Raw genomic sequence first — 27,892 nt, forward strand, 5'->3', positions numbered from 1 at the left:
GGATGCTGTGTCTTTGATTGTTTTTGTGCAATGTTAGACTTAAAATCTTCATCTCGGAGCCGGAACACAACTTGAAATGCGTCAATATTTTTACTGTGAAATTATTATTTTTTAAATTAATTTACTCCGAGGCAAACATGCTAATTCACCCAATTCCTGCGACCTGCGAGCAAGCATTCGGATGTTTTTGTTGTTTCTATAGCCATGTGATTTATAGAACCGAGGGTGAACGCATGCCTTTTGGAAAGGTTCCCAAAATTGGTGGGGTCCGAGAGCACGGCCATATGGTCAAGGCTCATCAAACACAAGGCAGGCACACATAAATAAAGAATACAGATGATGGTGTGAGGGAGGAGGGGAAAGAAGGAAGGAAGGAAGAAGGGATGGACGGGTGTTGTGATGGAAGGAGGGAGCGGAGGCCAGGACTGCGGGGTGCCAGAGGCCTCTTTGGTCCAAGGCAGCACATTGGGAACAGTCCAGGCAGAAATACCTTCCAGAGAAAAAAGAGTGTATTTTTGTGTGTGTGACTGTGTGTAAAAAGCGTGTGTGTTTTTGCTTAGGTGTTTATTGGTTTCCAAAAAAAATCTGTCACCAGCCTTAGTGACCTGCTTGTTTAGTCTGCCTAAATCAAACAGAAAGAGAAGAAAGCATTGAAATAATAGAATTATTTTCTAAATATGTAGATGCAGTCTTCTAATATAACAGGATATATTAGCCACTGTATGCAAGTGAAGTATAGTACGTAGGCAGGCATTCAAGGTGGAGCCAGTGATTATGGAGAATACTTGTCACAAATCACTTTGTCAAAATCAGTGAATATCTACTCACAATCCACTACCTGTACTGCGTGTGTGCTGAAATAAAATCAAGTGTTAATTCACAGGCGCTGTAAACAGGTGTGTTGCTAGCTATTGTGGGCACCCTTTGTTTACATACCCTTACTTTACATGCCAGTTTACAGAGCCTAGGCTGTGTATATACACCAGATTTATTTTTAGCGAACACACAATACGGACAGGTATGGGAACATGAGGAGATATACTGTATATACTGATTCTGACTAAATATTATGCGGAAAAAGAAAAGAAAAACAGAAACGCTGACTCCACCTTTTTAAATAATGATTTGTGGAACAATGGCGGGTTTGCACTCAGTAGTTGTTATATTGGTGGCCACAGAAGAAAAACTGTTGTTGCTTGAGATAAACAAACAAATATGTTATAAAAGGAAAAATTCAACAAAAAAAAATCTACCTGGGAGCTCTTCTCCATCTCCTCCATCATCCTCTCGTGCTGCTGGGCAATGGCCAGCGTGGCGGAGTGGACCCGCTGGTATATCATCTCCCCCTCCCGCGTCTGGAACGTGAACAAACCCTCTCCTGTGTCACACATCCTGCGCCAGGAACACACACACACAGAGACAGAGAGAAGTGCACACACACTTTGATCGTGCTCACTCTTGGATTTTGCCGATTTACAAAATATGCATGATGGTTGAATGTGCACTTTACAGAGAGGCGCTTTGCTATTATGGCACACACACACACACACGCGCACGCACGCGCGTGAGTGGGGTACAGTACACAAAACAAAAGACACACGTTCACAGAGGCACCTGTCACATCAACGCTCAACGGGCCTCTGTGGCAAACGTCGATATCATGGGATGTTTCGGATATCCAAAAGTCGCTTTGTTGGAAGTTTTTGTGACATTTCCAAAGCTACGCTTTTTTTTTTTTTTCTTCCCGTTGTCAGCATTTCAGTCACACAGGGACAGACAACACAAACACTCATCATCTACATGCGCACACACCTTCCAGACTCAAAGGTAAACCAGGTGGAGTCCCGTCCGTATCGGCGCAGGGAGCTGAGAGGCCACATGACCAGTTTGAGGCGTGCGTTGTGAATGTCCCACAGGTAGATGTTTTCATGAGTTATCTGCATGGTGCACTCCCCATAGATATCCAGGTTCGGGGTGGGCATCAGGTACACGTTGAAACGTTCTAGAAAGATTCATAGAAAAACAAAAATTTCTTTAATTACTCAAACAATCTTAACTACTTTTCTTTTTTTATTTATGCGTTACTTTTTGTCTTGTGATCATAGTGTCAAATGTGATATGTGAACCATTGCCTGCATTGCTTAACATTTTTTTAAAAGGGTCATCAGAATGGCATTAAGAGTGGACATATTTAAACAGAGCATACACTATTTAACTGCAGTAGCCGGCATGCAGACATACTTCCTCCAGCTTTTGAGATTGAGTGTCTCCATCCCCATCCCCAATAATAACTTTATTATTACGTGACATTTAAAATATTTAAAAGCAACGTCTATACAAATAATGTCCCTGTATCCAAGGATAAACCCCAGGGAAAACTTTGAATAGTTTTCATAGGATATGTGTCAGTGTTTAGTAGTTTCAATGACAGGGCAGAGCTTTGGCAAAAGAAAATCCCATACTATGTGTATGGCTAAATACCCAAAGGGGTTTGTGAAAGCTTTTATTTATTTAGTCAGACAGACAGACAGACAGACAGACACTTTTTGAAAGTATTTTTGGATGAAACACTAATTAGCTAACCTTCTGTATGCTATAAATCTAGATCCAGCAGCCTGTTAGCTTAGTTTAGTAAAAAGACCACAAGTGGGAGGCAGCAGGTAGCCTGGCTCTGTCTAATGGTAACAAAACCTGCATGGAGGCTGAAGGTGTGCTGAAGAATGTTTTCAACTTTGGACAAAGCCAGGCTAGCTGCTGAGCTAAGCTAGGCTAACTGTCTCCTTGCAGTAGCTTCATGTGTTGTGGTACGGACATGAAAATGATCGGCTGTTGCAAAAGTAGTGTGAAACAACCCCTTTAAAAAGTGTATTTTAGGTATTGCTTTACCACATTTCACCTACAGTGGGTCTAACTAGAGCTGGACTGGAATCATGGAGCCAAATCTGCCTGTTCACATTCAAAGGAACTCTCCAGGGCAGGCATGGGGGGAAGGACGAGAGACGGAGAGGGAGAGAGCCCTCCATAATCTAAATTAGTTCTCGCTAATTACGCTTAATGATTCAAAATAAGCCATGCGTCTGCGGCGGAGAGAAAAGGGCAGTGTCATAGTTTGGAGTATTTTTAGGGACAGTGAAAATGACCTCTGATCTAATTATCGTCCGCTGTCGTTTTGGGAGGACTTACTAATTGAATTTCCAGTGCAAGCCTGAGCCTCCATATTCCTTTTTCGTTCAGTAATACATGCAGCATTAGAGGCTCCATAATAACACACTGACTGCTGCAACTTTTTTTGCACCAGCACTACACAGCAGGAGTTCTGCCACGAGAGAAAGGGAGAGGAATTGTGTTGTTACAGTTGAGTTGTTTAGGGGCGGCACAGTCAAAAACGTGTGTATTGATATCTTGAATAAAATGGGGCTGCGTTAGGTTGAGGGATACAATTTTCGCTTTACGGCCGCGGTGAAATGAAATGGGCTGAAGTGAAGGCGTATTCTTTTCAATTACTCGCCCTTTTTACAACTCTAAACTGCTCTTCTTTTGCCTGTTGCCTTTTCAATTTCCTCTTGCGAGTTTACAAATTACACAGAGAATGAACTCCACTCTGATAGGAGAAGCTCCCTGTTGTCTCCTACTCTTTCCCCATTTCCATTTCCTGCAAGTTGAATTTGAAGGGGGAAGCACATTCATTTCACATGGCTTTAGGAAGCCATAATCTCATCCATCTCTGTGACAAGCTTCATTATGAGGGAAGCCAGTGATGCACAGCACTTCTCATTAGGCCTGGAACAGAGCCCCGACCACAGCCTGCGACCTGTGCTCTCTCTCCCCCCACACACACACACACACACACACACACACACACACACACACACACACACACACACACACCCACACACACACACACACACACACACACACACACACACACACACACACACACACACACACACACACACACACTTCTGAAGTTGAACCAACATGCGCTTAAGTAACAAAAGGCTTTTTACAGGGGACTTGGGATCAGGTATTGACAAAAACTGGCCCTTATTAGCCAGGCCTAATTGGACGGTGGCTGTTCTGCTCCCCAAACCCCTCCGAGGGGGGCTCAGTTGCGTTAACACATACGCTCCCGGACTGCAAACTGGAGGTAACTGCTCGGTGGCGACTGTGAGTGAGAGGTTGACCTCGGATGGCCGTCTGTGTTAGCGGGGACTAATTGGGCACTCACCGTTCTGCTCCCGCTGCACGCCCGCTGCTAACAGGTCTGGCTCGCCTAGGCTGATGTCGTTGAGGCGGCTGCCCAGGCACTCCACGCACAGCAGCTTACACCATTCCTCTGCGTCCAGCTCTGCACACAGCAATCACATGCGTTAAAGACATGGCCACCATCAATAATCCACAGTCCACACATCCTCCATACCCCACACTGCAGACATAAAAACACATACAGTATACTGCTGCTCATCAAAAAATAAAATGCTGCACAGGCAAGACATGAGGACACTGGTAACCAGTGGGGAGAGAAATCTATGAATGCTATAGGTTTCTCCACTCCAGCCTTTTGCCAATACTACGCTCCAAGGCTGTACAATAAAAGTGGCTCTGCTAGAACAATATGGCCACAGTCACAACTGCAGCTGGTGATCATCAATCTGGACAATCAATAAGCTATTTCTCCAGATTGAAGAAGGGATTTAACTGTAGCTTAATTGGAAAGGAAATGTATGCAGGAAACAAAAATAAAGAATATTTCTACAGAATGAGATGGTGAAAGTACACTTGTTTGCTGAAGCCTACTTGTCAAAGGTAAGGTGATTAGATAAATATGAGGCTAGCACCACAAGCCAGTCAGCTTAGTACAAAGACTGGAAACAAGGTTAAACAGCGAGCCTGGCTCTTTTCAGCTGCATTACATTTTCTCACCAACACCAGCTTTATTTTTTGTTTGTTTAATCAATAATAAAACAGAGTACAGGATGTTGGGGGTTAGCTAACCAGCTATTCTACAGGAATTAGCCACATATTTAGCAAAGGCCTACAGACATGAGAGTGGAATCATTCTTCTCATTAAACTTTAAGCAAGGATGCACATAAGACTATGTTGGAATATTATTTTAGGGGTCATTGAAATAGTTATTTGGAATAAATCAGGAGAATGATTACAGATGTTTTTTTTTAAAGCAGCAGTCTTGGTTCAGGAGCTAAGCTCCGTGTAGGGAGTTGAATCTACAACATGCGACAGCTGGCACTTTAAGGGGGGAGGGCATACACTGTAAGACTGAATTGTTTTAATTGGAGGCTAAGTGGAGACAAATTATTTCTTGAATTAATTCTGGAAGTCTGCGTGGCAGTCTGTTGTTTGCGAATACCAATTTTCCCTCCCGTTAAGTCTGAGAAAAAAAATTGTGTTTACAGTGCATAAAGATTTCCAATTGTCTCGTGAGCTTTCGGTGAGAGTTACTGGAGTATGAAATGAGGCAAATGCCGGAGTTAGTTATCTTTCTGAAGCTCCTTAACTCCAGGCCCTGTGGAATTCTGGCATATGTAACTATGGCCGGCGATGTGTAGTCAAGCACATGTGAAAGTGTTTCCTGTGTCTATTAATCAAAAAGTCAGGCAGTGCGACATCATTTCACTTTATTCACTTAGAACTAGCTTGTGTAACAGCTGACAGCCTGTGTGTCACATCAGCTCTGGTGTCCAATGGGACGGATGTACACAAGTTTGTGGGGTGAAGGAAAGGTCTGCTGCTGCCTGAAGCGCTTCATTCACACACAAGAGGCAGCAGAAATAAAGATGCACACACGCATGCACTCATAAGGAGGCAGCGGCTCACGCATTTTAGCTCCTTGCCTTATGCCTTCCCTGATTCAGCATCTCTCATTCAGAGTAAGAGTCAGAGTAGCCTTTGAGTTCATCTAAACTCCCACACATTTAAGGCCACTGAGTGGAAAATTGGCTAAACACACAATTCATCAGCGCAGAGGCAGCCTTTCTAGTCTACAGTATGTGCCATGCATGAAGAAATATATGGCAGAAGGATGCCTGCGTGCCTGTGGAAGTGTAGGTGTGTGTTTTGGAAAAGGATGAAGTCGAGCTTTGAGTAAGCATGTGAGGATGCAATAAAAAAAACTTGACGAGGTTAGAGCGAGAGAATATGTTATAATCTAATCAGGAGACAGCCAGGAGCCTTTGTCTTTCATCATTACAGCAGCAGGCTGTGTATACAGGAGATAATGTTTTATGCACAATTTATTTGCACCCCATTCCACTTTGAAATTTCAGGAGTTTATGCGTTATCAATCTGCAGGTCACACTCTTTCTTTTTAACTCTTATGATACATATTTTGACAGATGCACACAAAGCACACCGTCTTTTGTTCACGTCCTTGTTTCTTTGACGGTGTACTAAACCACATGGGACAGCGTGGGTGCAGGCATCAAATAGGTTATAGTTTTAAAAATAAAATAGCAGGCATCATGAGGCCTAATTACTTTTGTCAACACTTTCTAAAAAGAGAAACGATCTGTCCTCTTTGGATGGCGGCCATCAAATAATTTTGATGCTTTCAGACTGCCGGGCTCCGCTTTCAGATTCAAACTCCCATTGACATTGCGACTGTGATGGAGAGGCGGTGTGCCTAATTAGCATCCGATGTAGGTAAACTCTCATGTAATCTGACCCAGCTGGAAGCTGGCAAATTCAATCATGGAATACATTTTTACTTTTTTCTTTTTACTACAATCACATAATACCATGAAAAGCAAAAAAGTATCTATTACTATTCAACTGCAAGCAATTCCAGGACTTAACGACTCAAATCACAAATACAATTCTTTGTTTTTACATGTTTTCACACTGTTTATGTGGTCATCATGTGATTGTCGGTCACGTTACTGGGGAGCAAGGGGTGTAAATGAAAGGGGGTTCCAGGAAGTGAAGGACTATGGGAGGTCAGTGGACACAGGGTGTTAGAGACGTCCATATGGTGGTGTGAAGGGGGGAAAGCCCCGGGGCATGGAAATGAGCCAAGAAAGAGAGAAAAAAAGAGAGCGAGAGAGTGAGACTTCACTGAAAAATAGAGTAAAGGCAAAAGAGAGTTCACCGCTCTAAGTTCAATAATATCCCCCCCGAGGTTCACTGCTGCCCTCCATCAACAGATATCCGATCATGTGTGCACTCATCCACAGGGCTGGAGTTCAGGCCGAGGAGTTCATCCTTGTCTGTTTAGGTGCATCCACCTTATCTAGCCCCCTGGCTACCTCCATTGATTTGCACCACACAAAAAAAACAGAGCGGCCGTGTGCAGATCATGTGCCTATTTGGCTTCCCGTCCACGTATTAGAGGCAATCTCTATTGTTACAGTCTATAATTGGGTTGAAACACACTGCAAACGATGCCCAATATCGTTTTTCATACCTGCAGTATGAAAATCAATATTTGGGAACAGATCCTTCCACTTCCTAATATAGCAGCAAATAAGCAGCACTTGGCCAAACTCCAGATCTCGCCTAGCTCCTTTTCTTTTACCTCTCTCTCTCTCTCTCTGCCCCTCACTTCTGATTCTTCCTCTGCTTCTTGCCAAACTTTCTTTTGGCAGACCGACCCCTTCTGCTTCTCGTCAAGAGACATCAACCGATCAAAATTCATGTGGTTTTGCAGAAGCCATTGCTTACCTCCCTCTCAACCCTGGCTGAAGAAAAAGGACTCCCTTGAAATTTTGTTGAGAAATGGGTGGAGGGGGGGGGGGGGGGGGGCACTTACCTGATTCACAGGCAAATGTCTTGGACGTGTCGTCACAGAAGATGATCGCCACAGCATGCTTTTTTGTCTCCCGTGGCATCCGCGTAATGTTCTTGATGTTATGGAGCTCAGTGATCTAAAGAGGACAGAGAGAGAGGCACATTACCTTGAATGAACGCAGCCAGCAGCAGAAACAACAACAGCAGCAAGGCCTGATTGCCATCTTGCATTGCATCGCTGAAAGGGTAATAGTAGTTAGAGGCTAAGCATATGAAGGATAGCAAAGTAAGATAGAAAAGTGGTTGATCTTCAAGCTTAAATAAAATAATAGTTTTTCATTCCTGATTCCTGCTGATTATAAAAGGTCCATTAAAAAAGCACAGAATCTTCCTCAACGTCAGCTTCTTACAGCATGGTGGAGTGCGTGCATACGCGTAATATGTCTTGCATTGCTATTCATATTAAAAACACGTTATGTATAAATGGTGTATAATGGTGTTTATTCTGTATACACTACATCCACTGTTTAAGTGCTTCTCCTTGAAATTGCTTTTTTTATTCAGTCAATAGGGAGAAGTGCGATCAAAAGCATCTAAATCACTTTACCAGGAGATTGTTTGTAAACAAAAAAAAGAAGAAAAGAAAAGATTACATATAATTGAATATCGCCCGCATTTACAGGCCATTTTGTTCAACAGTCTTCTCCGCGTTCACTCCGCCTTGGAGATAAGGCCCATTACATTACTGTAGTCCATTGTGTGCTAACTGCAGGCCCTGTGCCAGACTGTTGGGAATGAATTAGCTGGGCTCGCTGCCCGTATAGTAAAGCTTGACTGTTTAAGGTTAAAAGACCAGACCTAATAACTCACACAACATATGTGCACTACAAATTTGTTTTGTTCTCTTACATCACATAAATTGGACAGCCATACATTTCCCCCTACGATGACAGCGTTCAAGTTTCACGGTGAAAAAATAAAGGGGTAGGCCTATTTCGATGTTACATATGGCCTTGTGATTTGTTTGAAGCGTAGTGTCTGAGGAGTTTGTTTTTTAAACCAGACGTGCGTGTGTGACACCCTGCATTAGTGCCATCACTTTTGGCTGCTGGTTAATGCCGTAAGATACCAGAAGTGTAAGGGTGTTGATACAGTGGTCGAGCTATCGTGTTGAGTTGGCCAGTGGGCTATTGTCTAGTGTGTGTGTTAGCCTGGTCTAGCTAACGTGGGTCCGACAAACAGTGGTGTTCCGGACTGGGATTTTGGTTTAATTTTTGTTTGTGACAATAGCCATTACTATTTGTGCATGATGTTTAGACAATATTTATGGGAGGGGGTGTTACGTATGGCCAAATGTTTTGTTTGTGTGTGTACCCTTTTAGTTTGCCACTGATTGAGTGAGCTCAGGTGTACTGAGTGAGTCAATCAAACACAGGTGTGTTCAATTAGAACTCCTGAAGGCAGAATATAAGCAGGAGAACTTGTGACTTCATGTTCTCACGTTGTGCCATTTTGCATCAGACAATGCTGTGGGTGGTTTGTGTGTTGTACTGGCGTCTGTGTGGTTTTATCCTTTAAAAGGAGGTGGTGGTTAGATTTGTGTTTTAACTTAATTTAGATTTCAATTCTTGATGTGTTAATGTTAATAAATTGGGTTAGTATTCAAACTATTGTCTCCCATTCTTCCTTCAATCCACATAACAAATTGTTACTCCCTGGTCCACATCGGGACGAAACATTCAACAAAACAAAAGCAAGGAAATACAAAGATAATGGAGAGGAGGATATGGATATTGAACGATAGCATATATTTTTCATTTGATATTTAATATCCCCCTCAAAGATTGTGTCTAAATATTTTATATGAGATGAGGTGATTTTCTTTTTCCCCTGTGAAGAGGCGGCATGAACTTGTCCTCAGGCAGGCTATCCATATATAACTGACTTAAAGCAAGGATCAACACTGGGAATTTCTGAGCCGTGAGTTCCAGCAGCTTCTCATCTCTTCTCTCTGTGTTCAGTGTGTGACTCTGCGTGTTTCAGTCTCTCTACTGTGTGTGTGTGTGTGTGTGTGTGTGTGTGTGTAAGAAAGGAGGTTCGGGTGCTTTTCCAGCCTAAGGCGGAGTCTGAGCAAAATGAATGAGTCCTCTTTCTTCTCATTTATTGCAAAGTTTAAGTAACTTCTCAGCTCTATGAGGCTGTACTTGGACAAGGCTCACGGCTTACTGTGCTCACATAACAATGTTAGCATAATGTGAACAGGTGTAATGCTCTGCGTATTGTTGGCCAATGGATTTTAGTTTTTTTAAATGAGAAAATTAAAACAACTAAAAATCAAAATGTTTTTTATTTTATTTGTATAATTAAATGGAAAACAAAAAAATTACTATCGGATTTTCTTTGTGATCTATGATCTTTATAAATGGAAATCGTAAATTAAAATGTCTGAAAATACTCTGAGCACTTTCACATTTTGTGTTTTTCAGGACTGCCATAATAATCCACCTAATAGTTGATATATTTCATTACAGACCAAAGTGGTGGACCAACCAATCGATGGCACTATAGTGGGTCATCGGTCTTTGCTTTACTAGTCATCTATCTCCATAGGCACAGACTGGATGTATACAGGCATTTAGATACAGCTCCATCTTTTCACTTTAGCAGCTTCTGTGTGGAGAGCAGGAGACATGTGGCATCCAAATCAAAAACCTGCCAAACGTCTAATGTCTCAAAAATTTTAAGGAATTGTCTTACTGTGTGCAACAGAGCTTCTTAAACAGAGAAAAATCCACAGGGAAAGAGTCAGAGAGAGAAAGAGAGTGGGAGTAGTGGAGAGAAGGGGGAAAAAGTGGGAAAGAAAGCCAATCCCCTTTGTGTTGTTTTCTGTAAATCAGCCACCAGTGCAGCCTATTTCCCCCCAAAGCACTGCAGCGTTGAATGAAGCCCTCAGTCGGGACCTTTCTTGATCTTTGTGGCAATGCATTACCAGGTGCACTGGTGCATGTGTGCGCTCATCGCTCACTCCAGCGCTGCGTGTATGAGATGCCTTGTGGGAGGAGGAGGGTGTGGGGGGTTCACAGCCACACACAACGGCCCGTGTGACAGCATGATGCAGTAGGCGGAGAGACACTTCATTCACAATACATGGCTGATACCGTAGCAATGAGGGGACTCTTGACAAAATGGATCCAATCATCTGCTTAGCTCGTGCTTGCATTCTGTAGTTGAGGAAACTACTAAAAATGTATTCATAATTACATGGCAGGAAGTCAGCCTGTTACCCACTACAGAATCAGTGCTAAAACTGCAGCCACGTTGGATACCAAGTGTCACAGTCCGCCTATCTCGCTGTTATCTCCTCTCATTACTATAAGACACTGTTCACGGTGCTAACCCTTTAACATCATCTCCCCTAACCATGATAGTGCTCCATAATTGGAATATTTTAAAAGGTTTAAGAGGCTGGGAGAGAGATATTACACTCTGGAGTATTACTTTCAAAAGGGGAGGGAAAAGCTCCTGAGGAGATGGCGAAGAGGAAGTTTCAATGTCTCAGTCTATAACCAATGGACAGACTATATGAAGATAAAAAAAGGTGCTTGGTAAGAGAGTGTAGCTAAGAGCTCAATGAATCCATATTTTACATAGGTTCAATATTCTCTGTTTTCCATAATAAAATGTATTAAAAAATAAAATAAAAACATCCGCTTTGAGTTAATTGTATACAATACACTATTCTGTTGATTCATTAGAAGTTGTCTTGTGGCTGCATACAATTCCTGGCTCCTCATTTATTTATTTTTGTTCGGGTGACCATTGGCGTCAGATTTTATCAGCTAAAGCTAAGTCATTCCACCAGTTGGCCAAATTGCAAAATGAAACCCTTGGCTGTTGTTGTCTGGAGAATGTGCTCTGCATGCCGATGTAGCAGTAGCATTTAGATTGGGCCAGCTCCCGGGACACAGCGACCCATCAGGTTTAATCTCCTTCCGGTAATCAAGACGACAAAGACACGCTTGTAACATTCACGATCCTCTGGCGACCATGCATATCAGACTGTAGCACTGCCAAACAGGAATGGTTTGTCTGATTGTGGCGTTAGACAGAAATACACAAAATAAAGATGCATATAGCTGCAGACACTACAACCTCCAGACGTTGTGTGTGTGTGTGTGTTCTTTTATTGGGAAGTTTGTGATTAAACTTTGATATTGGAAAAGTGCTTTACAATGTAACGTATTGTTCAGGGTTGGACAAATGACCATTGTTTTAATGATCTTCAAATGTGCCGGTAATTTTGCTGATTGGTGAAAAAAAAAAATCAAAATCATCAAAATGCAAAATGACACGTCTTCAAAATACACTCTTATATTCATGTATTAATGTATGTTTGTTCTTTTATGTACTAGGCTCAGGATCAATTTATAATGTATAAAGAAAATAATTGGTGTATTTATCGATAAGGTTGATTTAGAATTTTCTCTTGATCAACCAAACAAATACTTGACTGATCATATCAGCTCTAATATCCTCGTGACACTAATGCTGTACAGTACTAAAAACTGTAAGTCAATACATTGAAAGAAAATCAGTTTAAATGTATAATGTGGTACAATCAGTCGTGTGCGTTTTTACCTTGTGGAAGCTCCTGAAGTATGCTGCCTTCTCGTCTGGGTACTTCTCTAACCGTCGGGGTCCTTTACTTGAGGCCTTCTTGAACACGAGCCAACACCTGCGGAAGATCTGACAAAAGAGAAATATGGCGGCCCCGTTATTGCAAAACAACTCTATCGGAGCAAAGAAATACATTATGGTAACAGGATATATATAGATGACAAAAAAATTAAATAAACTGACATTCCCAGTTATCACGAAATAATAGACCAGGCGAACCAAAACCTGACATCATATTTATCAAGACATAAACATCAACTCCTGCTATAACCTAAGCAGATATAGCAGACGAATCAATAGAATTCAAGCTTTATATCAACATTAATATCCACCAGGAAGCAATTAAGTACTTTCCAGCTGTGAATGTTTTTCTATCGTTCAAATCTGTTGTTTGTTGTATCACATAACATAAAACGGTTTGTTACCCTGAATATACACTAAAACCAGCTGATGTCAAGATGAGAGTAACAGCACCAAAAATAAGTCTTGGAAAAGGAAATTTAACCATTAAGCGTCATGAGTCAAACACATTCAAATGTCATAATTTCATCAATATATGTAGATAATACACTGGTCTATCTGTGACAGCTGATTATTGGAACTTGAGTAAATGCTTTCATTTTGGAACATGGCAACCCCAATGAGAGCTTACATCGGGCCCAAAAAATCCAGCCTGACCCAACCCCAGCCCGCGAGTTATCTGTCCGAGCCTAGCCCGTTCCATTAACCGTATTTAGGGGCCAAAGCCCGATTAAAACCCGTAATTCTTTTTTAAGTTGGTTGCTATAATTCAAGTTTCAAAACACAATTCCGAGTTGTTTGAATGACTGAAATCTGTACAAGTGAGAAATAAATGAGTGGTGCAACACAGAAGCACAAGAGCATGTACTACAGCCACAGCCAGGACCACACAGTGGAAGTGTTGCAAAGCGCTAGGAACAGCAGCCAGGTTCCTTTTATGCGTTGAGAAATTATGTTCAGGGCGGTTGACGGCAGTGCGACCATAGGAGACATAGAGTGCGCATAGTGTTGTAATTTAAAACATTAAAAAACGGAAGCCCCGATGGGGAAAGGGTGGTAAAAGTGTGGTAACCCCAATACCTCTTGATACGCTTGTATGCAGAAAGGGCTTGTTTGACATGATTCAGACACTGCATCTATTATAGTATATTAAATAATCATCTAACAAAGGACTTTGATTAGGTGAAAGCTGAGGAAAAACACATACTTGGTTATGTATTATCATCTTGTCAAGAAATCATTAGTAAAAGGCGTGAAAATAATATTTCAAAAATGACTTGATAGGACAATGATAGAAGTAGGATACCACAGAGAGACACAAAGGGGGCGCAGATAGTCCCACGCAGCACCTTGCCGGATGGTGTAAAATTGCAAAGGGACAGTAGATAGAGGACTAGCTTTAATTCTCCATGTGGAGGAAAACTTTAAATTAGAGTCAATCAAGAGCACAACATTCAAATCATTTCAAGTTCACTAAATAACTTGCGTCCCCCAAACCTGGGCTGTTTATAAGCTTAAGAACTTAACAATAGTATTGTTGGTTTTGGAGCACATAGTATCCGTTTCCGCTTTCTTGCTACATGTGAACACACATTCACACAAACTCTATCTCTCTCTCTCTCTCTCTGGCGCAGCAGATTGCTGTATGTTGTATTGATTAATGGACAGCAGCTTGGCTCATTCAGCAGCTGAAGATGACACACAAATACAGGGTGTTGTATATCTTTAAGTGTTGACTTCTTCAAGGACAAATCATGAAAAAGAGAGCACACAAATGGCCGCATACACACATATTCTTAATTGAATACACATCCCCATTAGAAAATGGAAGATTACTTATTCTGGTTCTTATCACACAGATAGAATAGACACAGAAACATACAGTTCCTACTGTACGTGCACCTGTATGAGTGAACATATACATCTGTCTTTGTGTACCTATATATTATGGCGGTCATGTTACCATACATTGCACTATACATGTAATCCAATGAGTTTTTAAACAGTGAAGTAATATTTACTCAACCAGTAAAGAAACACTTTGGACACCAACATCTCTGAGGATCATTAAAACAGATTGGTATTATCATTTTTTCTCGTCTGATGTGTTACCCCACATTTGGATTTGGAATAGTGTGTTGATAGTGTGATGGCCAATAGCTTATGAGTCCTATGTGGTTGCCTATCTTTAATAGTGGGACCCTTCTATTTCCTGCTGGAGACAGCCACTATCACTCTGCCTGATGTATGATTGCCCTGGGCCGCATGGTTGTGTTGGGGAACCATGGATGTACAATTAATTTGTTTACTCAGCTTGTGTACTTCATAAAAGGCCCACTGAGTTGAACTTGGCACTTTGCAGTAATTGACTAGAGTGGATCCCTAGGTCCTTATCGGTCTGCCTTGATGGGACTCCATTCTAGTTAAGTGTTGCCCAGGCCCATTATAAACAGCTAACAACAGAAAATGGTGCACTACACACTCTCTAATGCACTGTGGATCATTCTTTACCCTGTCCATAAAATGCTTTAAAGAAGTAAGGAAACAAAGGCCCGATAAAATTGTACTTAAAATTGACCATACTGTATTTATTTCCATAATAATGCCTTAAGAAATAACACAAACTGCAGCTTGGGCAGAAAATACAAGCGTAAGTGTGAATCCTTTTTAACAATGGCCATTATCACATTTGCGACGTTTAAACAGTAAAATTAAAGCTAGCCTCAATTCCCATTTGGGAGTTTGAGTCAAAGCAATGCTGCCTGCTTGCCACACACAAAGTAATTCACCCTAGGAGTGCTCAGATTAAGTAATTATACCGGCACAAAAGCAAGCTCAGTGAGATAGCTTGTGCATAATAAGAACTAGGGGGTATGAATGGAGAGGGCTTAATTTTGCCTGTTCCACAGTTGTCAATGCTTTGTCAAGGTAGTTCTATTCTTGAGCCACTGGTGAGTCTTTTTCAGAATCACTCTTACACTGATTGTAATTACACAGACATGAATGAGACTGCGGGTCAACAAAAAAACTTGAATTTGGCATGTTGTCATGGGCAAAATGGCAGGTGTGTGAGTGACTAATAAGTAAAAGTGCATTTGGCTTTGATTGCTGCAGTGTGTGGAGACTGACGAGCAAACTCTGGTTGCGTTCCGAATCGCAAAATCCTAAATCTTTTTTCTACATACTATATAGTAGAAAGTATGCGATTCGGAACGCAACCTCTGTGTGTAATTCTGAATGTCCCTGTAAATCACCCACAATGCCATGTGATCGCTGATCGGTGGCTTAGAATCTTTGATTAACTTTGATGAAATAACTGCTTTCTTCTTTGTTTCTTGTTTTCAGAAGATCTACTTCAATTAACTCACAGTCAATCAAATCAATTTCAATCAGGTTAGACCCCACATACGAACAAGAAGGCTGATAAACGTGGAGATTTGGGCGTTGACCCCATCAATCATATTGACTTTTAGAACGCTGTAATAGAACCTGAAAATAGTAGCCAATCAGAGAATCCCCTGGGGAACTGTAGCCCAGATATTGACAGTGGTGGTGGTGGTAGGGAAATAAAAAGAGCAAAGCAGGAAAGCAACAACACAACAAGACTGTCCAGAATGATTGGTATACAGTCTGGTATACATATATTGGTATACAGTACAAATACTGTGTAAAATAATACATTTGGTCCACTTGTTGAAATCACACTTTCAGTTAACATCAAATTCAGCAGGTTACAAGGATCACAAGAAGATGAGAAGCATTAAAATAAGTAATTGTATTGTCTATTCACTTTAATTCCTGGAGGTGGGATGAACTCACAGGGTAACTGGAATCCTGGAAAATGAGATTAGGTCATTAAAATTTAACACTTCATTAACACAATCTTAAAATGATTTATTAAATAAAATCATTTTTTCATAACAAGTGGCTCCTGATGAGGTAGGTGTTCTGTGTGGGTGTGTGCGTGTGCGTGTGCGTGTGCTTCCCTCTCCTTGTCATTAAAAAGTAAACAATCCAAAAGTTCTTCTATTTGAAAAAAACTTGAATATACCCAAAACACATTCAACTGCGTAGCAGTGGGCCTTCTTTGTAGTGACGAGAGTCAGGGCATATCCAAATCCGAACCCTTTTTATTGTTTCTTTCCTGTGATTTGGTTTAATTATTTCAACTGATTGGCCATAATTTATATGAAAATATATCAAACACATCTACAACCACAATATAATGAACGGTTTGGTGAAGGATACAGGCAAATATGACCCTGCCCTTTTTGATTTGGATTATTAATTTCATCTATTAAATATTGTTTATTGCAGTGGGGGAAGTTGGTATTATTAGAACAATCGGTAAAGCCTAGTGCTTAAAACCAGACTAGTATGAGTTGCCAGAGATGAGCTACTGTTGAAAAAAGGCACACGTAAACATGTCAAAAAGGTTATGTGAATGATTCCTAAAACAAAATATATTGAGGTCCGAACAGACCAAATTCTTCAGATCGTTCATATAGGGATAGTGATATCAGTATGCACTGGAGAACCTTTAAGGATACAGTTAAGACTGAATGGAGTCTTATTCAAACTGATGATAAGAACTTGCTTTTAAGTGACCAACATGTTGATTACATTGACTCACAGCATCAAGTGAAAGCCACTGAGGTGGGTGGGGAGTGACCAAGCTAAAGCCACACTTTGAATTGAAAATATGGATAGTGGAATTGCTTTAAAAGTTGTATTCAGTAGCACTGCCAACTACATTTTGCTCACCTCAAGCAAATGTGTTCATTTGAAAGGACATGTTTTTTGTGTGTATTCTGCAAAAAATGTAAGCAATTGATTATGTATTCAACCTGCAATGCTAGAAGTTTGAGAAAAGTCTACAAGGTCGAATGCACTGGGAAAGCTTTGAACTAGATATGAATGAGATACTCTTGATTCAGCTCTGAAATGCATCTCTGTATGATTATACACAAAATCAAGGAACAATGAGCACATCACTAACACAGCATTGCAGCGTGTAAAATAGGGAGCGGCAAAAGCAATGAGCTGGAGAGAACATTTCAAGGGCAATCTGTACACCTTTTAAGGAGGTGTGTATGTGTGTCAAGGAAAACTCTTCAGGAGGCACTTGGTAATGTGCATTGTGCAGCTGTGGAGTCCATCAACACCAGCTCTACGTTGGACAACCACACTGAATCTGTTATTCAAGGTGACCGGAAGAAGGATAAGAGCCAAACTATGATCACAGACCGACAAATGGAAGCAGACAGTTGGACTGTTATAAAAGGGACCAGAATTAAACCATAGAGCACATCTGTCTACATACAATATGTGCTCTTGCTTTATGGTGCAGTGGAATTTCATGAAACAATAAATGCCTTAGAGTTCACCTCGGGTTCCTAACAGGTAGCACTGTCGGACAAAAGAGTGTTGAAAACCATTACTGAGGGGTCTAGCGTCTAGTCAGACACCTCCAAGGCCTCAGTAATGAGTGATCTTCTAGGTATTTTCTGTAAATGGCCTCAAACACAAAGTCCATTCATTGCACAGAGCATTATCAAACTTCTGGCATTATTAAAAGGACCGTCTCCCTTTTCAATAAAATATGCAACCTATTTTCCCCACAGGCAAAATTGCTTGTCATTTTGGATGAACTGAGGAACTTTCTAAAGACATGAAAATGATTTCCAATGACAGCCCGCTTCAGGTGAATGACTAATCACTTGGCAGGGAACAAAGGCGCCTGTTACATTCTCAGGAGCACAAGTGAATATCAAAATATAATCGTTTTCCCTCAGAGGCGCAAATGCATTTATTATTCCTCAGCTATTTGGTTGAAAAAAAAAAGCTACCGATGTGGGAAGGGTCTGTTCTCTTTCTCGATTTGTGCGTCCTAGAAACGATGATTTAAAAATGTTAACTGTTGCACTTGGACATGAGAGCACTTCAATCAAGGTAGCCCTGCAACACTCAGACATAGTAATAACAGTCCGGATTTAGCAGGTACTTTACATGTAGAAAAATGGATTTATTTATAACAGGATTCTGAGCAAAAGAATACATCTTTTAACCTTGTAATCTCACAGACTAAAAAAACATGGCTCAATCTGTTTGTGTTTTGTGTCAAACTCCCAGCAGTAGTGTGGAAGAAGCCGTCCTCCTCATTCAGCTCTGCATAAGCTTTAGTGTTCCCCTGGTCCTGAGGATGCCTGATGGACTATGACAGACGGGGCTCGGCAATATCAGCTTGTGGCGCTGGCAATCAATTTCAGACGGCGGCGGGGTCTGTGCCACGGTGTCCATCTTTATAATTTGATTTGTTATCAGGTCGGACAGTTGTTACAGCAATCATTGCAGCGATCACTCCGCTAGCCCCGACCCAAAGCTCCCCTCCCCAAATCCTCAGAGGATTTCATTTCGACAACTCCACGCAAAATTCGTCGACTACAAGTGTTTGTCTTAATTGCACCGTTGCTCCCTCAAGTCACTCTCTAAGTTCCCTAGCCGCCGGCTGTCACCCTTGACTTTATCCGTATAACCTACGCTTCACCCCCCTGTACTGGAATACATTCCACAGCGCATCTAAAATGTTTGGACATCCCATAATTTTATAATTCGCCCCCGACTACAGCTGTTGGCAGGGTGGCGAGCAAGCCGCGCCCCAGTTAATCATAGATTACTTTATCTGGGCCATTCCAAATCCTCATGTGTAATGCAGTGCTACCTCAGCAGCGAGTAATCACTGCCCCCCACACCATCCCAAACACACACATAAAAACACACACACACACACACACACACCCACCTCACTTTCTCTCCAAGCCTGATTCGTCTCTGTCTCTTTCCTCCTGCCGTCACCCTCTCTCTTCTACATTTCCCCTCTCTCCCATTCCTCAACTCTTTCTTGTTTCTATGCATGATTGGACATCCTCATCAAACATTCATGAGCCAAACTGGTCCCGAAATGTAATATCATAGTATTAGTAACCCTTATTTACACTCGTGAAGGCCTTGGCTGTGACTGGGGGGGCATTACACACCGAGTCTTCGAGGCCGACGTCTGGATCCTGGTCACAATGTGGCATGAAATATGAAGGACAAGGACAACAGGTTCCAGTTGGATTCCTCCTGCAAAAGCAATGGGTCCATCTAGCCAAGACGACAAGGGTGCAAGGGCAGGTGTTATTGAAATGACCATGCAGCGGACAGAAACAAAATAAGGCCATAGTGAGATTGAGGGAACGCCAGGAAGAAAAAAAATAGAAGAGGGGATAAGGGAGAAGGAGAAAGAAAAAGAAAAAGCCAAAAGTAAGAAAGTTTGCTTAAGAAGAGAGGTGTTAAAGAGAGTGTTGGAATAGGCCAGAGCCATAGTGCCAACTGGCTGCAGACTTCCATTAGGATACATGATAAATTATGCTTTTAAATAGGACTTGAGGTCAGAGCATTGGGAATAGATCATGATGAGTGCTTTTTGCTGTATCTCGCATTAAAAAACCTTCTTCCGTATACACACACCCCTTTTTAGTTTAAAACCTTGGAAAGCTAAAAGCCAGGTCTTATCGTCCCCACTGGGCTTCCAGTTCTAATGCAAATAACATTGTTGAATGCAGGTATACACTGTATCTACCATTGTTTCTTATTACTGCTGGGGAGAAGAGGGAGATGTCTGACCCATGCTGGGCATTGCAGTCTCAAGCAGGGAAACATTAGTTAAAATGTGCAGATCCAGCCATCACGGCTAGTGTAGCAGAGCTTCTTTTTTCAAGCAGCACAAAAATAGCAGCTAAATTATTCTGAAGGCGATGTAGGTCAATATTGAAGTTTCTCTCTCAGGTGTGAGGGAGCGCAGAGGAGATTGGGGTAATGTTTTTGTGTGGCACAAACAGGGCTGCATATTCCTTAAGTCGGGTTAAACTATTACACCGCAATCATAATCTCATTATCTAAACAATAGCATTTTATAAGGTTGCATACCTCAGTGTTGCAATATTATTCCATTGTATAATTTAGCCGCTATTGATTCTAGTGACACAGGGGTTGGCAAGCCCTGTTGGCAAAAGAATACAGGACGGGGGTTGACTCGCACGCATGTGTAAAGCATTTTTACAGTGGAGCGATTCTTGCTTTAAGTCATCATTATAACAATTGCCTGCTCTTTAAACCATCCGTCATCCAAACCTCTTTACGTACTAGAGCTTTAGTCAGCCATCATGTACACACACACACACACACACAAGCATAGAGCAATTTCCATTTAATCCATGTACAAGACTGGAGCATTCACAGACAAAAACACGCAGACAAAGAAGGATTTGACTATGGCAGAATACCCCCGTTGACAAGCTTGTCGAGACCCCCATAGACAGAGAGCAACAATACGGAGGAGCAGTGGTATTTTCTTCATAGCACTGGAATGAGTTGCCCACCACTGTGTGTCCTCGAGCCAGGCTGAATGTTAAACTGAACTAAATCCATAAATGAAGTGTGAATATTTTGCCCCGAATGCACAAAACTCCATTTTAAGCCCAGCAGTAGTGCAGGCAAAGCCTTATTTCTCACTTAAGTATGTCGGTGCTCGCGTCGCCATCGGCTTCCGGCAAAATTAGCATCTAGGCCAACAGGTTAGGGTCCTTTCATTGAAACCAAATACAGTGCTTCAGAAGCAACCGGCCGGCCTCTATGAAGAGGGAATACAAAGTATGAAGATGAAAGCAGCTCTGGCCCAAACCCATGATGCTACACCACCAATTGACTAGTTCAATCACCGTTAGCTGACCACTTGATTATCATATCAATAAAGACTGTGAAATCGAAAGAGGCACAGACCGCCCTGCTGTGTTCCGGCAAATATTCACATTTTGACTAGGACATTATGAAACACAGAGTGTTTTCCAGGACAAGCGTTTGTTGTTTGAATTTCATCAGAAGCCCTAAAAGCAGTAATCCTCATGCATTGGTGTAGCCCCCCCCCCCCCCCCACCCACCCCCACCCTGAGGATTAATTCTAAAGAGGTACTTGCTCACTGATGTTTGGGCTGCTTCTCTGAAATGGTTAGCTGGGAAAGCATTGGGGCTCTGTGTGTCTGCAACACATATTCCCTAACAACCAGAGATTTCTGCTCAGTGGAACAAACTTAGCTCAGCCACACTCGGTCCGCAAAATCAAAGAGGACGCTGGGGAAATAAACGCGTGTGGGAATGCGAACGTGCACTGGCGATGTCAAAGAACGTTGGGTCCGATGGAGTTGGTCATGTTGTTTTTGTCTCATTTCTCCCAGAAGAACACACTCGCTTGGAATAAGTGGGCTGTGATTTTGTGTCACTGTGTGCCTCAGCTTGAAATCACTGAGGAATGCAATTATCACTTTGCCCAACAGACATATCTCTGAAATGTGAGCGAACAACTGGGAACATTAGTCTGGGAGAGAGGCGGGTGAGGGTGTGTGAGTGGGGTAACACCAGTTAATGTTGACCCCAATGTGTGCTTTCAACTTCAAACTCTTCTGTACATAGGCGAATTCCTTATACATACATACGATTCATGATGGATAAAACGTTTGCCACTATAAGTCCCTTTTCTTCTTTTATATATTTCACTCCAGAACATTGTCCAATAACTTCATGTTTTCAATTGTTTTACGTGCCATTATTTTCTCCATTATGACCTTTAAATGATGTGCCAGTGCCAGGGCTACTATTGTGTGCTCCATTTCCCTTGGCAGACCTTATCCAAAATTCATTCCTTGGACAATAATTCTTGGGAAAATATTAAAAACAATTTAATAGAAAAGGGGATCAGATTGCCTTGGCCAACTCTGGGGGTCATTTCGGCTCATTTAGATGAAGTGCAGGTTTAAAAAGTAAAGGCAGCTTTGCCGGCAACGTGAGCTAGTCAGCTGTAGGGTTTCATGCCAAGCTGGGTAGGTACCAAAATGTCACCCCAGTTCTCTGCAAGAGGTAAACTTGTCACCTCCTCACTATTAAAAGAACTCCCCTGAAAAATAGGGGGGGGGTGTGGAGTGTCCAAACTCATCTCCAAACAAACAAGTGACATGACCTGGCTGTTTTGTTTTTGTTTTCTCACACGTACACTAGACTTCAAGGTCAAGGTTGTTTTTTGACAACACATTAACTACACAGGACCTAACAATTAGTGCCACATGAAACAGCCTTGTTTAGTTGTCCGCTTGGGCAAATTTACATTATTCAACAAAGCTATTTGCTTGACTTTTTTTATTTTTTTTAAGCAAGACCATAATGATGTTTATCTATGCACCGCATTGAGTAAATGAAAAGCAAAGACACGAAGACAAGCCCCTTAATACTCATAGACACACAGCTGAAGCTATCTTTGGCTGCACACTGTACTGAATGTGCTTGGCAAGCAAGACTGATGAAAGGTAACAGCCAGGATAAGAACTCATTATAGATGGTGATTCAAATGTTAAAAAAAAAAAAAAAAAAAAAGGAAGGAAGGTGGGACTTTTCTAAGAATAACTTTGTCTCATCCCCTTTTGAACTGACATTACAAAATCTGATTCTCAGGTGTGTCAGTCACAAGTCATCTCGGAAGACCTGATTCAATACAATCTCTCTGGATCACAACATGACTCAATTGAATTTGGAAACAGTTTGAGAGGGATGGCTGACTTTCATTATGAGACTATTCGTACTGATAACAACTTCCCACACACCAGGAAAATTGCCGCGGAGACTGGACGTTATCACAATCACAAATCTGAACACACGCACACAGACACATGAAAACACCAGTGCATGTACACATATGCAAATACACACTAACACAATGCCCACGTACGCACACACAGGGAGAGACAGAGACACACAAAACTGAAAGTGAGCTTAGCTGCAGAGTAGAGCCCCGAGGGCTGGACTGTTGATTAATGAGGGGAGGAAGGCGAGGAGAGGAGGATGAAGCAGAAGTGTTAATGGAGCTATGATAGATTCCTCCAGGCCTGGTGTTTTATAGGTGGGTCTCCAGTGTATCAGCACAATGTAACATTACTGTACCACAGAGAACAGTAAAGCCTGAGCCCTGCGTGGGAGGTGAAATATGTGGATCAGATGGACTTGAATATGGCGCAAAATACATTCACCTTTCAAAATCGCACAGCTAACATTATTTAAAAGGGACTCGATTAATCTGTAAGTGGACATTATTGGAATGCTATATGTTATCTTTTTTAATTCAGCCACAAGAAGAGAGAATCAACTTAATAATAATCAATAATCAATATGGTATAATTCAATAGCCCGGCACCGCCTGCCCATCTACTTCCGCTCAATTTTCATTTCCCTTCAGTAGTCAGTCTGGGTCCGTGGTATATTTGCGGGTTTTCTCAGGATAGATTTTAACACGACCAATCAGCGAACAGAGGGAGTGGCTGAGAACAAAGACGTGCGCCAGTTTCAGTTGCAGAAGCCGGTGCATGACATACGTCACGACCAAACTTTATGCGTTGGCAGATCCAGATTGGCACTGGGCAGATCCAATCGTTTTAAACCTCAACAGACACCCACCTCCAAGTGAGTTTACGTTAATCAATTGAGCGATTCCTGACCCTCTGTAAAAATGAAATTAAGTATGATGGTCTGGTAGGACCAGGCTAATAATTCAATGCATTAACTATTGGAAACAAAAAACTATACCAACACTACTAAGAGGCTATCTTGGGCTAACCAAATTTGTGACAACAGCGCAGTGACAGCACTGCTACAGGAACATCCAATTTCTTCATGACTGTCACAACTTTGACCGTAATTTAATATTTAAGGAAAGGAAATGTTTACTAATTATCATTATAATAATGCTTGTGAAGCAGCTTGAATTACATGTTCTGCAACGTTATTTTAACTAATTTTAACAAACAAAAATGGAAAATCTAAAGTTGAAAATGTGGATATTATCATCTTCCGCCTAAATGCATGGTGTTGAATTCAGTGTGTAGTCGGTTGTAAGTGTAGGCAGGGAATGGAAAGATTAAATAGCCATGAAGAGAGTCCGCTTCTACTGAGCTGTGACTCCCCCACCCCCACCCCATGGGATTAGAGAACTTTGCACTTTACAATGCAGCTCATCAGAAAACATTGGGAATACAAAGCTGTTATGGACAGTGCCAGCTTTGTGCAACATGAGTTTGTAGAGGGATTTAAGGCAGAGGGACAGAAGATAGCCAGGGGGGAAAAAAGAGGGGGAAAAAAGGTGGCTGGGGTTGAATGAAGAGTCCTGTCTGGTATTTTCAGAGCATGACACTGAGTGAGTGCAAGAGCCACCTGCCTATGGTGCATTACTTAATCAGCTGGGTTTTGGACATCATCACTAACCACTAATAACAACATTTGTCCCTGTTCACAACAAAAAGCTTTTTTGATAATTAGGAACAACAGGAATCAATGAGTTGAAATGTTCAAAGTGGGGCGCGGTCGGGGGAGATTTATTTATGAAAGCTACTATATAATAGAGTCCAATTTTTCACAGTGAATAACGACTGTTGGGCTGCGTATCCTGCTAGAGATGCAATCCATCAGGGCCAATAAGAGTCGGTAATTTGTCTTTGGGTCTTTGTCTTGACGGAGGAAGCTGATGAAAACCAAAGGAAGTGACCACACCAATGCATAGCCTTGTGTATCTGTAAGGAGTTCATAAAACATCTATCACGAGAGAGAACTAAAGCAGGCTACAGGCACCCACGAGGCACAAATAAAGACATAAACAAGAGCAGACACATAACAAATCCTCTATCTGATACATTCTCAATTTGTATCTGGCAATCAAAAAGATGGATTGGAAGAACGGGGCTAATTGTGGCCGCTGGATTGCAAGAATCTAATGATTTTCCAATTGATATTTTCTGATTTCTTTGCACAACCCCAGTCACATTTATCCGTGTTGTTTTGAAGTCTCAATTGCTATAAGTCTAACATTCGCTGACAGTGTCTTTTTCTACGCTCCACTGACAAGTACAGTTCCTGGGGTGAGAAATCCCCTGACGTCCACCATTCTGGACGGCCTGTCATTGTTAATAGCGAGTGCATGGAAGTGGCAAGATCCTATCTTAAACGGCTGTGCCATCTCGGACAATAGGCACATTGTTCTCCACTTCTTTGCCTCCGCTCTGGTGGGTGCTTGTGCGCCAACAAGGGGAAGGGGGGAGACATACCCGCACACCATTACAATACACGCTGTCCACGTAAAGGCCACTGGTCACCGAACACAAATACGCACTTGTAGGTCAAAAACAGCTGAGGGAGACAAAAGAGGGACAAAACAGTTAATAACCGTTTTATCCGCAGACAGGGGTGAGAGGAGAGCACGATCAGGTCCATAGAAGCACCTTTAGAGTCATGACTCAAAACTAAACTTTGTCTTTGTAATTAATGGCCAGACAAAATTGTTTATTTGCTGTATTAAAGCAGCTCCGAGTAACATTTAAATATCTTTTAAACAGCCTCATGTTTCCTCTGATAATCATGCTGTTAATTACCTTTAACAGCAAACATCAGTGCAAAGAAATACGTTTTTATATAGTTTTTATTACTGCGTTTGGTCTGGTCGCACACCCAGTCCGATTTTCGGTTCGCTCGTGCAGGCTCTATGGTCACATATTTCTACTTATATTTATTTCTATTTATACACAATTTCACGGAAGCAAACTGCAGTGTTTACTCCTAAATGAATGAGTGATAGCCTACTAAAACAAAGTTTATTTTGCCTCACCATCATCAGATGAGTCGACCATTATTCATCTGAAATAGTCATTATTTACAACAACATAAACACATTACCTCATCGTGATCCATATAACTGCCGTCTCTCGTTCATTCACTTTCTGTGAGAACACGGAGTCTTTCAGCTCCGTGAGAGTACTTCGGTGACACTGCATCAACTCATTGCAATCAGGTGTGTGTAGCACTTACTGGCATTAGTTGATGCTGTGTCACTAACCACTCTAACGGAGCCGAAAAGAGTCCGGTGCCCTCACACTTTCAACACACGGACATGCACTATATTGCTTCCTGATTATTTGAATCTTGCACGCCCGGCACGAGCTAGAAAACAGCTTCATGACAGCTGGCGTCGTAAAAATACTACCGCTTTTGTCCAAAGGGGCCACCAAGGGACCAAGTTACTCGCAGAGGTTTTAGCAGGTTCTACTGTAAACTGAAAGGTGCAAGCTTAGCATGAGATTCCATCCATTAGATTCAATAGTATTATAGGTTGTTGCCAGAAGCCTCCAAGATAGGACAGAATATATTTAAGATGTTTTGTGCAGTAGGGGCACATGTATCCACAATTTTAAACGGTCAAAAGTGAAGAAAACTGAAACTGGAATGAAGTCAGGTATAATATTATTTCATAAACGATTTATCAGCTGATCAATCTCTCAATCTCTCAATATGATTCAATTAGCCGTGAATGTGAAAAAGTAGTGACAAAATGCTCATCACAATTTCCTTGAGCCAAGTGACATCTTCAAATTGCTGGTTTTGTCCAAACAATACCCATAGAAGCACACATATATTCCGTTTAGAATCATATAGGAGAGAAAAAACAGCAAATCCTCAAATTTGATAAGATGGAACCAGAAATAACTGAACGATAAAATAAATAGCTGCAGATTTTCTGCTCATCGACCTAGCGTTTTAGCTCTAAATGTAATCGTTCTTCAGCTTCCATATTTACATAATTAATTTCTTCCCACAATCAAGACCAGATGGTAAAGATACGTGACTTTCACACTTATCTCATGAGCAAACATTCATAATTAGTGCCTAACCATGAAGCCAGTATAGCTGGTAGGAGTATTACACCATGTAATTTGATGTGCTGCTCAAACAGTCATAACAAATGAGCACTCCTTGCTGTTAGTATCTTCTGTATTGTGGCATGGACCACTGAAACAACCAGACCTTTCTACAAGAGCAAAAGTGGCAAGAATCCAATAAGGACAGTACTGAGCAGTAGCTCCCACTTGTTTGTTTTTTTAGTTCTTAAATAAAACACGGTAATTTGCACCCCAAAAAACTATGTGCATGCATAGCCAAGATTGTGAAATGGTTTACTCGTAAAAAAAAATAAAAAAAGTAATTTTAAAACCCCAAATCAACTTATGTGAAACTGTATTAGGAGAGTAAGCCATCTTTTTGCAAACAATATCTGTGTTTGGGTGACGATAAACTTAAACCCTCAGTCTGCAGCCCAGGTTATTGCTTTACTGATTATATGTTTACATCCCTGCCCTTTGGCTGATTGTATTTTCACTCCTCCGCATCTTGGACTAGACGTAACACATTTTTAATATGTTTTCTGCTTTGACATTTCTGGTTTGACCAAAGCGCTCTCATAACTGAACTTCCATGACAATTAGAGTAATACTTTGTCCCTTTCAATTCTATGTGTGCTATCTATGACGAATTACATTGGAGAGTATA

The 27,892-nt window shown here is 41.5% G+C and overlaps 1 protein-coding gene across 1 annotated transcript in view; it reads right to left on the reverse strand.

The window, feature by feature from the left end:
* Nucleotides 1–27,892, reverse strand: part of dok6 (docking protein 6) — a gene marked incomplete at both ends in the record, with an annotated part of 44,382 nt that overhangs the window by 8,738 nt on the left and 7,752 nt on the right. Inside the window, 5 exons of the mRNA XM_080050520.1 lie at nt 1,254–1,392; nt 1,813–2,002; nt 4,229–4,348; nt 7,767–7,881; nt 12,383–12,490. Of these exons, the coding sequence (XP_079906646.1) occupies nt 1,254–1,392; nt 1,813–2,002; nt 4,229–4,348; nt 7,767–7,881; nt 12,383–12,490 (672 nt within the window). The remainder of the gene's footprint in view (nt 1–1,253; nt 1,393–1,812; nt 2,003–4,228; nt 4,349–7,766; nt 7,882–12,382; nt 12,491–27,892) is intronic.

The sequence above is a fragment of the Ammodytes marinus genome, assembly GCF_949987685.1.
Source record: "Ammodytes marinus genome assembly, chromosome: 21".
Taxonomy (NCBI): domain Eukaryota; kingdom Metazoa; phylum Chordata; class Actinopteri; order Uranoscopiformes; family Ammodytidae; genus Ammodytes; species Ammodytes marinus.